This window comes from Ciconia boyciana, chromosome 6, assembly GCF_034638445.1.
Source record: "Ciconia boyciana chromosome 6, ASM3463844v1, whole genome shotgun sequence".
NCBI classification, from domain to species: domain Eukaryota; kingdom Metazoa; phylum Chordata; class Aves; order Ciconiiformes; family Ciconiidae; genus Ciconia; species Ciconia boyciana.
Genome location: NC_132939.1, coordinates 41,861,221 through 41,875,519, shown reverse-complemented (window position 1 = coordinate 41,875,519; position 14,299 = coordinate 41,861,221). Strand labels below are relative to the sequence as shown.

Sequence of the window (14,299 nt, the reverse complement as noted above, 5' to 3'; positions counted from 1 at the left end):
ACATAAATTTCTCTTTGCTTTTGTCTGTCTAAACATTTTACATTGTTAAAAAAAAAGTTAACGTGAGGCTTCCTAAATTGAATCTCAGTTTGTTTATTATCAAGAGACAACGAGGGATGGAAGAACACAGGCAGGAAAGCACACGGGCAAAAAGGCTATACAATGAAACAATTGCTAAGTTGCCATAAGCATGGTGAACTGCACATCCAGTCCACCATATATAACTGTCCTTGATCATTTCTTGTCTTCTTGAGATACTCAGGAAATAATCTGCAGAAGTCACAGTCTTCTGACTCCTTTTTCTATCAAGATGACATTTGTCTGGCTGATCTTACACATTTCTAGGTACACTCCTTCCACCTGGAGACCCACCACGCCCAAAAGCTATTTCATCGAAATAGTTGTACTGTCCTACCACATGCGGAAAAAAGCCAACCAAGAGAAAAGAGCTTTCCAACCCAAAGATAAATTCATGGGGCATAGCAGCCTTGGCAAATATGGAGTTACTAAGGAATAAAAACCATAGCCATACATATTATTTAAATATAAATTTACTAACTTACAGACCAAAAAGCACTCACTGGCATTAAATAACACTATGTAGTTTTAGAACAATCCTTGAAGGATTTTAGTTCTATTAAAATTGCAGGGGAATATGAGAGAGATGCAATTTGCTTTTTATATATGTACAGATATAAGGTTTTATGCAATTTAAAGGTGAACTAAAATGCCTTCTTAGCAAAAGATATCCAATAAACTGAGATCCCAAATTATTAATGCAGTTCATCTGTAGAATTAAGAAATGAAAAAAAAAATCATAGGAGATGCGAAGAAAAACATTTACCAATCAAGACCTCCATTCATGCCCTGAATTTTCTATATTTCTGCAGAAAGCTTTGGCATTGCAAACACCAAAACACAGACAGCAATTGTATTACTTCTAGTACTTAAAGTGTGAATGATATTATGCCTCTGAGAGACATAGCACAGAACCCATGGGAGTGGACCATAGCTCTTGGCAGGTAAGTAAAAGCAAATATAGTTTAAATGTTGCTGAAAGTGTGCTTGCTTGTCCTTTGAGATCCTGGCATTATATTCTTTTTATGATTTCCAATCTCAGAATTTTTTAAAAATAAATTTCATTTCACTTTCAAAAACAAATTACAGACTACATCTATATTGATCATATCAGCATACTAAAATTTCAGGCAATAGCATACATTTTAATAGACATAAAAATTACAATTAACAGAGTTCCTACATAAGCATTATGCAATTTATTAATAAAATAAACATTACCTTCAAATCAAATTTTTAAAGGTGTTTCAAAAGTTGTTACAATGATAAATTAGTGTAAAGAGCATGACCAAGTTGTGATTCAAAGAGTGATTATTCTGCAATTACTATAAAGCTTCCAAGTCAGAACTTATGTGAAATACTTTTTCACTGACATTTCCTGATCAAGTAAGTGCAAAACATTTTATAATGGCAGTTTGATTTCATTATATTATTATAAGCACTGAATCCCCTGCATGCAAACAATTTCTTCTGCAGGCCAGGCATACAATGGACCCAGTGGAATCCCTAACTTTCACCGATCAAGCTTACAGTATCTGTGTTTTGGGATACTTCAGCACCCAAGAGTTTTACAGTTCTGGGTGGTGAGACTTGAGAGGGGATGAACATTTGTAACGCTGCCAAACCAAGTTACCCTGCCTTGTTCAGCTTCACCCACAAGTGCAAATGAATTTAAACATTTCCCAAAGTCTGAACAATCTGCGTTTTAATGTGTTCTACGACAGTGTTTGGCCTTGTTTTCTAAGAAAACTACATCAGGTATTTAGTACATACCCAGAGGAATATACCACCCTCTATATTCTTGCACGTAAAAGAACACTGTGTTTTAAGGATCTCATCACTCCCTCCTCCAAAGCAATAAACATTAGCTTTTAAGCATGCTGGGTATTGGTGAAAATAAAATTCCAATTTTTTTTAAACCTCAAACATCATGAATTAAAAAAAAACAACAGAGAAATACAGTTGTTCTTGAGACATAGATCAAACTTGTTCATATACTATATTTCCATACACTTAGATCAAAAGACTTCAAAATCCTCACAAGTGATTAGATTTTGGACGTTACAATTTTCCCTTCTCCTTTAGTAGAAGAAGCAGAGCTACTTTAGGACAACGTCCTAATATGCTTTGCCTCTGCTTTAATGTTTCCTCTGTCCAGAGATAGCCGCAGCTCTCAGAACTAGAAAAGCTGGGACAGCCTCCTGTGGAGCTAGTTAACAACTAATATGTTACAGGCAGGCCCAACAGTGCTAACTTTTATTATGGGGTCCTAACCCCCTTCCTATGCACAACTATGTAAATTTGGGGTGGTAGCAAAGAGAAGAAAAGGAGTCCTGGGAAGGTCTGAACCAATCAAAAAACAAAGTAAATGCAATATCCTTTTTTTCCTCACAGCTGTACAAAGTACCTACACAAGGTTAGGCATCTACAAATTTGGAAGACAGGTTTAGAAAAAAGTGGTCCTCTTAACAGTATTCAAGCCATTCAGTCTCTGGGAAAATTATTACGAAATTATTGCTTATGCTACAGGCTTGCACCAAATAAACCTCCTGACAGGGACTGTGTGGTAATAGCTGGCAGCAATAGTATGGGAGAACAGTAAATGGACAGTCCCTTCCTTCATTAAAAACACACATAGTAATAACAGATCTCCATCACAACAGATCTTCTACTTCTCTGATGCTGGGAGCATAAACATGGCCCACTCCTCCTTACAAAGAAAAGATATGTGTCCGCTCTTCCTCACTGCATAGCCTTATGGGAAACAATTTTAGATCAAGTGCAGTATTTCTGTATTGGTCAGGACAACAGTACTGTGATTAGCAGGATATATACCTGGATTTTCTCTTATATACCTGATTTTTCTCTTATTTAGTCACAAAAAAAGTCACTGAAATTCAAAAGAACAGTCCAAACAGTTTAGCAACCTCTACTTTTCCTGCTGCCAGCAACCATACACTCTCTGGCTCCAGACTATAACACAGGTACAGCCAAATGTATTAAATGACAGCAACATTTCCTTTTGATGTTCTCGGGCACTTTAACTCAAGAAACAGAAAAACTTACATAGAAGTTATTGGGTTTACAGATTTTAAAAGCTGAATAATAGTCACAACTGACAATATACATGCATTCCCTTTGTTTAAGGTTGATGTCTTACTTCCGATGGAGTCCTTTTATTTGCCTGTGTTATTTGAAATCCACTGGGTTGTCTACATCTCTGATAAGTATGTTCTGCAGTCTGCTTCCTATGTAAAAGTACATACATTCAGGAACCCATGCATACCCAAAATACCTTTCACGATAACAGCATAAAATTCAGAAATTCACTATCAATAGGCTAAACAGATTCAAACCAAAGTCCTTAGAGAAGCAAGAGACTAGTCCACTCATGGTGCTCAGACTCTTTAGCACCCTCATCCTGCAGATACTATTGTGTATTTTGAGGAAAAAATCTAAATTGGCTGCCATGGACTCTGGAAATGCCCATATAGTAAAAGCACAGTACATAACTTAGCCATTTCAGAGGCTTTAATACCTTTATTAAAATTACTGTTACCACCGCTACCACAAAGACAGCCAGTAGATTAGCCCAAGGCATGTGTATTTAGCCTTATTTTCAATGAGAACAGGTATTTAATACTTCTCTAAACTGACATTTTTCAGAAAATGAGATTTTCCAGGGAGATAAGAATGATTTTTTTTCAGACATAGCAGACTTTTTACAAACAGACAATCAGTTATCATGAAATATCACAGAAGCATCATTACTTCACCAGTACAATTTCTTAAATGTGAAAATACAATCTATTTTCTGTATGAAAGCATTTGCTGTTTATAGCTAAGAAAGTGCTGAGCCATGATGTGGCCAGAAACATTTATACTGGACACAGGAAAATTCTTATTTCATTTCTCTTTAGATAATAAAACTCTCAAAACTCCCATATCATAAGAAGAATTTGGTTTTGGAATGGAGATGACATCTAAACTTCCTATACAGAAGAGAAGTAAATGCTAGTGTGAATCAACTTGTATAATTTGTTTTGAAATACTAGTGATACTTTCTCTATGATATTTTTAAGACTGTAGCATGTAAAGTAAATATGGTGACTGAGAAGGTTAATATAAGGGAACAATTCTGGGCTAAATGGCACTTTAATGTGGCACCAAAGCTTGCGACTAAATTGAGGTAAAAATTACAGACAGGGATCACACAATTTATTAGAAAAGAAAACCAAGAAATTCTGATTATTGGAAAGGATAACTTAGCATGTCCAAAGAACACTTTGTACTGCAATGACTCGATGCAACCCTAACCACTTGTACTTTCTACAGAACAATATTCGCTATTCCTGTTTCAACTAAACAGAACATATATTTTTGCCTAAAAAACCCAACAAACAAATAACCCTGGTGTGAACAATTAATTATTTTCAAGGAGGCCATCCTCCTCCATTCCTTCCATGACTGACAAACAATTTCTCTTCGTGCTATCTGGAGAAACAGGAAACCACCAGCTGCCATCTTTTCTAAGGATATCTTATATCCACAGTTAAAATGAGAGTAAAGTGAAACATTGAGAGCAACCCTGCGGAGAAGGACTTGGGGGTACTGATGGATGAAAAGCTGGACAAGAGCCGACAATGGGTGCTCGTAGCCCAGAAAGCCAACCGTATCCTGGGCTGCATCAAAAGAAGTGTGGCCAGCAGGTCAAGGGAGGTGATTCTGCCCCTCTGCTCTGGTGAGACCCCACCTGGAGTACTGTGTCCAGCTCTGGAGCCCTCAGCACAGGAAAGACATGGACCTGTTGGAGCGGGTCCAGAGGAGGGCCACAAAAATGATCAGAGGGCTGGAGCACCTGTCCTATGAAGAAAGGCTGAGAGAGTTGGGGTTGTTCAGCCTGGAGAAGGCTTTGGGGACACCTTATTGCTGCCTTTCAGTACTTAAAGGGGGCTTATAAGAAAGATGGGGACAAATTTTTTAGCAGCGCCTGTTGTGATAGGACAAGGGGTAATGCTTTTAAACTAAAAGAGGGTAGATTTAGACTAGAGATAAGGAATAAATTTTTTACAATGAGGGTGGTGAAACACTGGAACAGGTTGCCCAGAGAAACTGTAGATACCCCATCCCTGGCAGCATTCAAGGTCAGGTTGGACGGGGCTCTGAGCAACCTGATCTAGTTGAAGACATCCCTGCTTATTGCAGGGGGGTTGGACCAGATGACCTTTAAAGGTCCCTTCCAACCCAAACTATTCTATGATTCTATGATTTGCTCTCCTCCAAATTGCAAACTTAAATGTAGGTAGGTTACAGCCACGGTCATACTCAAAAGGGCAAAAGGCAGCAAACACTTTGAAAGAAAATACATCATCATGGGAATCTCTGACCATTATTTAGTTGGTTTTAAAGAAAAAATGCAAAATCTGTCATTACTCTCTCTATATATATAAACAAATCTTCTATGTTCCCTGTACTCAAGATTTCAGAATTTTAATCTTACAGAAATTCTGAAGAGTAAGATTTTTCAGACAAAAATGCTTGACTACTAGTTCCAAATTTCTAAGAAGACCTTTCCTTAATTAATTTTATCTCCACTGAAAAATATTGTTTGTCAACGTCTACTAATAATGCTAGAAGGATTTAAAAAGTTCCATCAAGTAAGTTTAAAATAAGATATTTTTCATTTGTAGGTTTCCATTTAAGTCTTGTATTATCTAGCTGTAAGTATGACACTAGACACCAAAATGGCTTTGGCCAAAAGGCCTAAGAGCACACCACAGTAAGGTGCACAACTAGGAGTTGTGCAGCAACAGGAAAACAGAGTACTGCGTTAACAACAAAGGGAAAAGTTAAGACTACAGAATTAAAAGTCCCAGACCTCAGCAAATATAAATAGTGCCTTTTGTCTAAATCTTTTCTTCAGTGGTTCTTCACATTTCCTTGTTCACTAGCTTACTTCTTTACTGTGCTAAAACAATGTGTCTTTTCGGGCCAGGGATAAAGAGCAGTAAAATGTCTATTTTAGCAAACTAAAATGGTCAAGAGCAACATGGCGAATTCTTGAGCTGGTAAGAAAGTCTGTTTGGTTTCCCAAGCACAGCACTACCATCTAGACAGATTGCTTTTAGGTCATAAGCTGCCTTCAGGATACCATTTTTTATGAGAACTGATTTGCATACCACCAAGTCTATGCTTAGAATCTGCTAGTAGATGATTTTGATCAGGGTGCCAATGGGCAAGAATCAGCATAACAAAAAAGAAGAGCTACAAAAGATAAAGTGAATCAGAAACCATTTTCAGAAGTTCCTTTTTGGTAAGGTCAATGACGCTATCTTTTCATTAGGAAGTGATTTGAGCCTAAACATTCACAAAATTCAAAACCTGACTCACTTTTTTCTCTAGCAAGGCTGACTGAGGCCTTTGTGGCAAAGTAGATTTCTGCTGAAAAACAACACCCCTGTTTTAGGAAAACATATTAGTGTTTTCAACATCTGCCGGCTTGGGTGGCTGCCTGCAGGGGTGCCAGAAGTTCAAGTGGTGACAGCTCCATGTCAGCCCTTCCATATGAATGGGAAGCACACAGCTCCCAAATCAGTTTCACCAATGTTACTCAGTTGTGAAGACCTGTAAAATCTAAAGAACAATTTCAGTCACTATTTCAGGGGTCTCTGAGAGCATTTTCATTGACAGCTTCGTGCTTTGGTGTTATCTAAAATGAAGCATATAGCAACTTCTGTTCTGCAGAAAATCAGGGAACTGAGTTTTAAAATTTGCAAAACTGTCCTCCAAGCTGAATATTGTCTATTTTGGCACACATTGCAGATGTAGTCTACCTTTCAATTTGTAGAAAAAATTCATACTCTTTACCAAACTGTATGGTTATGCATCATGGCAAAATCTATGGAGTTTAAGTTGTAACTGTGATTTAAGAATGAAATTCCAATTTGTCCTACAGTTAATAATTATAACTGTGGTGTATTTGGGCATCAGGGCTGTCCTGTGTGCAGCTGTGCCTGTAAATTCCCTGAGTGGCCCAGGAACTCCCCAGCTAGAGTCTGCAGAGATGAGATAATGGGCTAATTGGGAACAACAGACCAACTTGAGGAGAGGCTGCCTTCCACCTTCACAACAAAGTGCTTCACTAACTATTTCAGGAGTGTCCAGGTGGGACCTTCAGATGGTCACAGAGATGCCTGCAGGCACCTCTTGCTGGGCCAAGAGCAATAGACAGACACTATTTGTACGCTTCAAAGTGCTGATTAACATCCTGGGTGGACAATCTTGCCAGACCAGGTATAAGAATTAACTAGAACAATAGTTTGGGAAGTTCTACCAATTTAAGCTGAAGATGTCATGCATGCAAGGATGCTTGTAATGGAGACTTGCATTGCCATCCTGTTCAAGAGATTTGACTCCTCATGTGAGCATCACCTTATGCAAAGATTCTAATAAGCTGATGTTGTAGGTTTCTTGTGGTGTTTTTTTTTTAATAAACACACTATCTTTAAGTGTCTGTGCCACACCTTTTCTCAAAATGTCAAAGACGTAGAAAAGTGAGGCTGAGTGAGAAGAGACTTTAAAATTCAGTTCTTTATCAACAATTTACATTGAGACCCTAAAATGACAGTCAATAATTTTACATATTGAAAAATTTGGATGATGTTCATAACCTCGTCCTTGTCTCCTCTGCAAGACTTTTCCCAGCCAATAATGAGAAAGAGAACAAGTACATTTTTCTGTTTTCCTGCTCCCATATTTTCTTTTCGTAGATTTTGACAGCAGAGATTTAATTCATGAATGCAAAATATTCTCTCTTTATGGCACTAATTTTGTTATTGCAACAAACATATATCCAAGAAAACAATATCACAGGTGGTGAAATTGATAATTTGTGCCAAAGGCTAAGGCCTTGCCTCTACTAATAAAAATAAAAATACTAATCTACACAGAATTTTCACTCCTTCTACGACCAGAAAATCTGCACCAGTGAGGACACATAGTTATGATGTTTGCTAGCACAGAGGCAATATATAGAAAAGGACTAACACATTTTCTTTGTTTTCCAGGTTAGTTTGCTACTGATGTCTATACTGTGAACCCATAAGTCTGGAACCTAAACTTATACAGTACTAAGCCCCCTTTACTTCAACAAATCTTAGGTGAGTCTGACAGCATGTATAACCTGACTGGCAAAAGAAGAAAATGAGCGCTGCAAGTACCCTCACAAAGACCTTGATCACCATTGTCTTAGAATGCTCAACCAGGGGAAATTTTAACATTGAGCTTAATGTGAACTGAAGTTCATATACTTCTGTTTAAACACAGATTAGGATTTCTGACAGACAAATGCCACTGAAAAGCTGACAATCTAATTAATACAAATAACTATCTTCCCCACTATAAAAACGCTCTGTATTTTAAACAGGTCAATTCTGCTGCATAGAAACAAATACAATAGCATATGTTTTCTGAAATCCAAAAAGAAAAGCCACAGTTACTTTTTTTCAGGTTGTGCAATGATTTTTTCACTGGCTATATATGCCATAAAAAATAATTATATCATCAAATTGAAACTGAACGGTTCTTTAGACATTTTACTTCTTCACAGAAGTAAAGAAAAAACCCACCTTGTTTCACAACATAGTCATCCTGAAACATACAAATATTTTCTTACCCCAAAGATATGCAGATATACAGAGTAGAGCTGGGAGCCCAAGTATTTACAGGGGAAAGTGAAGTTGTACAGGTGCCCACATACTCATTTATTCTGACTAACTTTAGCAATTAAGGAGTTGCCTCTGGGCTACTACTCCACATTCCAGGCTGATAGATGGTTTTGGCGTCACCGCCCACAGAACCACAAGGCAAAGTTGGAAGTCATTTGCCTGCAAAAGAGCTACTGCGCTCCTCCCCATGGAAGAAGGGGAAAAAGAAACTGACTGTGACAGAGACTCAGCCTGGTGATTGCCCTGTTCCTGGAATATGTTTCTTTTTATCCAGTCAAGAGTGAAAATTGCAATTCTACTCATAAAAACTCATCTCTCCAAAAGTTTCATGTTGCAGAGTAAGAGGAAAACAAATTGAAATGACCAATGCCTTTTCTGAGGTCTGATCTCACAATGTGCTATGTCTTCAGAGCACCTGTAAACATAACGGGAATCATGGGACCGAGTGTGTGCAGTACAATTCAAAAATCCAAACTCTGCCACAAAATCCCAAATCTGCAACATAAGGCAAAAATGCAGTGTCTTCGTACTGCATTTGATAGACTACCACAATGGGCACTTAATCTAGTGGCTGCCCATAGGCGCTACTACAACAGAAATGTTTAAGAACAAAAGACACAACAGAGTTTTCTGTATAGCTGAAATTCTGAAGACAGTTTTCAGTTCAGTTCTAATTGTACATGTGGTTAATGCATACTTAATTAATTTAATAACCATCACTCCAGTATTACGGTAGGATTAGGATGACATTTTTTCCTGTAATGCATCACGTGACATCCTGGGACTGTCAAATAATTTTTCACCATCAGATTATCAGAGACTGGAAATGAGACTGAGCTTTGGGGGTTCATGCTCTGATGTGGGTTCACCTAATGCACTGTTTTATCTAGCTGGGGTGTCTAGCTCATTGGCTCAGAATAGTGCTATCACCGGGTTTTCTTCCAATTCATACTGGCAAGAACCTAAGATTTTGGCAGAGGGAGTGGGAATTTTTTAGCTTAATTTTCCATTCTTTGTTTTTTCTTTTTACCAGATAGTTTACCTATTAAGATACCTACCCATTGAACAGCATACATTGATCTCTATTCTCTACTTACAGCATAAAATTTTGCTTTTGAGAACTTAATACCTGGTTTAATTCAGGTCTTTGTTTCACCTCCTCCTAACCAGAAACAGCTCTTGGACAATTCAGTGAAAGTCTCATGAGGTTTATCAAATATTTCTCAATCTATAATTCTAACCTGTAATACAGTCAGAAGACTATTCATCCAAGTGTTTTCTACTTCCACCCAATGTTTTAGCTTTTTGCACAAGAACAAGGTTAGTGACAGTTGTATTAATTACACGACAGAAATACACATCAAGTAAAATGATTGAAATAATTATTTCAAATATTTTATTTAAATTATTCTGTACGAAGTTAAAACTGTGGGAGAGAGAATAAGAGTTCCTTACTAGTAAGAGTTTTGTTAATGTTACAGTATAGTAAAAATCCTAGAATGATCAGCAGAAAAAACATTATCCTTTCTTCTTTTGCTACTGACATTTTCTTTCAGTTTTGGAGATAATTTCTAAATTGCAATGTAATTCTGGCTTTTAATTTAATTTTTAAAAAGCTATATTTCAGTACATATTTCAAATACAGAAAATAATGTTGGTATTTTCATTAAAATAAACTGCAATGCTGCAAATCTTACATTAAAATATAGACACACTAGTAATTAAAAAATAATAATCAAATAAAAAGCACAGCAGAACACTTCAATTACTGATAGTAATCATAGTATAATCTTGTCCTACCAAGTGTGTCTCCAGGTACAGTTTAAGGCTGTCTGTCTCTGCTTTAGGAGGAGTCCAATTCTCTGTTGTTTCCATGGCTTCATTTAACCAGTGAATGAATTCATCCAGCTTGCTTACAAACCCCTTACCAGATAAGAAAAAATAAAGAACAAGAAAAGCATATTTGTTAGTAAAATGGCAATCTGAAAAATGTATGCTCAATTTTTTTGTTTTAAGCCAGGAGAGTATTGTACAGTAAAATATTGCCTTTTACAAGCATGCAAAGAAAAAAACAATTAGCAAGTGTCCTTCTAGTAAATGAGGAGCACAATGGTGTTTCTGGGTATAATCTAAGGTGATATTTTGGGACAGGACAATGTCACATCCGTATGACTGTGATGAAATGGAGAAAACAGCAAAGTTTTAGAAGGTATGAGGGAGATATATAAAAAGCTGCATATAGATTACAATGAAAATTGAGCTGCTGAAGATCTTGCTCTGGGCAGACTGGGTGTAGCGTGAGCACTGTTGGTTGAAAAAAGTGCTGAGCAAAGTTGCATTAACAAGGTATACATCAGCAGACTGAGGGAAGAAACTACTTTTCAGAACTTGGGTCTTGTGATTCCTGTTTTGTTTCATAAGATGAGACTCAGAGAGAAGAAATCAAACAGTAGGTGAGGCAGGATATATAGCATTTAATATAAATATTGCTGATTGCATATGAGCCATGCAGATGGTGCTCCTGAGAAGACAGGAGCTCCTGCTTCTTGGGAGCACCATTTATTTCAAGATTAGTACCAATTATATTGTCTGATTAAAAACAGTGTCCCTGAATTTACATGATTGGATGATACTATAGGTACATATTGAGTACAGATAATTTTACCAAAGTCTTATCCACCACAAAGCAAGAGAGTAAATGGAATAAACTGACAGTGATGTTTATAAGCACCCTGAAAATTAACACTGAAGAGGAATGTCCATCTATTACAAGCATCGTAAGTTAGGTCTAACACTGGTTATATTATTAGTTATTAACAATGAATTTCGCAGCATGGTGAGAATTTTAATTTCCAGTTGGATAACAACTCGGTATACACACTCAGTATCTCACTCTCACCACTTTATTTATGGAATGACTTCCGGTAATTATTAGTCCATTGACATAGCTAAAAGCAAGCTAAGCATAAAATTTTAAAGATTCCTGAGTGATTCAGGAGCCCAAATCCCCTTCTCCGAAGTGGCACATGAAATTGGAATTCTAAACGAGACAGAAACAGGAGTTTGAGCAGTTGGCGCACAGCTGCGTTATGCAAAGAAGTGCAACTGTAATAACCCAGGCTAAGCAGAGCCACACTTCCTTCAAAATTCATGGTAGCAGAGTCATTTTGGCCCAACGCTGTGCCAAGAAGGAGGGTCCAATAATCAACTTCTGGCTTCCGGCTGAAGTGGCAATGCTTCTGAAAAGAACCCAGCCTCTGGCAGGCCGCTCCAGTGCATTCTGCAGGCAAGACAGCACTCACTGAGGCACTCTGAAGACTTTAATTATTATTATTAGTTTTTATGTGAGTCCCTGCGAGTCCTCAGGATGAGAAGGAGGCTATTGCTATCTCTGTTTGTCCTGGTTTCAACTGGGATAGAGTTAATTTTCTTCCTAGTAGCTGGTATAGTGCTGTATTTTGGATTTAGTATGAGAATAATGTTGATACCACACTGATGTTTTAGTTGTTGCTAAGTAATGTTTACACTAGGCAAGGACTTTTCAGCTCCCCATGCTCTGCCAGATGCACAAGAAACTGGGAGGGGGCACAGCCAAGATAGTTGATCCAAACTGGCCAAAGGGCTATTCCATACCATATGACGTCATGGTCAGTATAGAAACCGGGGGGAGTCAGCCCGGGGGTAGTGATCGCTGCTCAGGGACTGGCCGGGCATCGGTTGGCAGGTGGTGAGCAGTTCTATCGCTTGTTTTTTCCTGGTTTTTGTTCCTCTACTCGCTCTCTTGTTGTTTTCCGTTTCATTACTTTTTTTTCCCCCAATTATTAAACTGTTCTTATCTCAGCCCACGAGTTTTCTTACTTTTGCTCTTTCAATTCTCTCTACCATCCCACGGGGGGGGAGGGTGAACGAGCAGCTGTGTGGTGCTTAATTGCCAACTGGGGCTAAACCATAACACTGTTCATGGAATCCACTGTATCTCAAAGCATTATAAGGAAGAAAACTGTTATTCTGCACGTTTCGTTGTAGGCTGTTTATCAGGACATTCCAGTAAGGGGGAAGGAAGACGGGAAAAACAACCCAGTGGATATGGCAACCGAGACGACGTGCCACCACTCTGGGACATGTAATGAAGGTAGCTGCATCTCCTCTCTCCCACTGGCAAGCCATGCCACAAGGGCTATGTTCCCCACATCAAGCCATGGGATAGAGGTGGGGCGAGATGTTGCCCTGGCTCCGTTGCTTGCTTTCTTCCAGCTCGCAGTGGAGCACAAGAGATGCCAGACTGGCAGAGGAGTGGGAGACGTGAGCAGGAGGAGTGAAGTCCTTCTAGTCCCTCCAATAAATCTCTGCCTGCATTTTAGCAATGTGCTGTCCTTGAGAGACAAGGTGATATGGTAAGCACAAAAAAATGAAGAAAGGCTCTCTCTTGTATACGCGTCATGTATTTTACGGAGAGAGACACGTAGAACATCTGCCTCCAGTACTCGATGTCTGTATGCCTTCAAAAGGGTGCTCAGAAACATTGCAGGTGTGCACCAGTATAAAAAGCAACTACTAGCAACCGAGTTACTTCTGCCCTCTCACAAAACATGCCCATGTTTTAATGTCTGCTACTTCACGTTGGTGCTTAGAGACTCCTGAGCAGCAGGCTCCAGCAGCCTGGTGTGTAGCCCCTCGCCACACAGATGAGGCGGGCTGCAGGCCTGAGCAGGCCCCGGTGGGGTGCATGGCACGCCTGGGGGCTAGTTTGGGGGCCTGGAAAAAAAATACAGCTACAGGCTCCTCCAGAACCACGATGAGCGACGTTATCTGAGAAAAACGAGGTAAGGCTGAAAGCACCGGTGCCACCTGGCACGTTAGGATCGCAGCTGGGGACCCGGTGCCCGAGGGGAGCCCCGCGGCAGAGGGGAGCACCGGCCGCGGCCAGCCCCGGTGGATTTTCTTCTGCCAGGCAGCACAAATCACAATGATCCTACTATTTTTCAAATGACGGCAATAAAATTTTATTGAAACCATTCGAAAGAGCACATCTGTAGAAACCGAAAATAGCGGAGGGACGGGCACGGGAAGGGAAGGGAAGGGAAGGCAAGGCAAGGCAAGGCAAGGCAAGGCAAGGCAAGGCAAGGCAAGGCAAGGCAAGGCAAGGCAAGGCAAGGCAAGGCAAGGCCGGCCAGCGCGGGGCCGCCGGCGGAGGGAGCGTCTCCCGCCCGCCCGCCCGCGCGCCGTGCCTGGGCCCACAGCGCCACCTGCCGGCGCCGCGCCGCCCCGCAGGGCGTCGCGGGGGCTTCGGCGGGAGCGGCGGGGACGAACCCGAAACCGGACCGTCCCTTTGGGCACGCACGTCGTAGCGGAGTTACAGGCCGCGTGTTTCAAGCGGTTAGAAGGCGCGCCAAATAGAAAGCTATCTTTGTCTCAAGTTGGACGTAAGATTAAATTGTAACAATGCAGGTCCTGCTTCATTCGTCTCAACTTAATGCTCAAAACAACGCCCCGTT

General features: G+C 39.7%; 1 protein-coding gene across 1 annotated transcript in view; it reads right to left on the bottom strand.

Moving 5' to 3' along the window:
• AKAP6 (A-kinase anchoring protein 6) overlaps positions 1-14,299 on the bottom strand; it is a 227,162-nt gene that overhangs the window by 148,015 nt on the left and 64,848 nt on the right. The window contains exon 4 of the mRNA XM_072865482.1: positions 10,605-10,727. Coding sequence (XP_072721583.1) covers positions 10,605-10,727 — 123 coding nt within the window. The remainder of the gene's footprint in view (positions 1-10,604; positions 10,728-14,299) is intronic.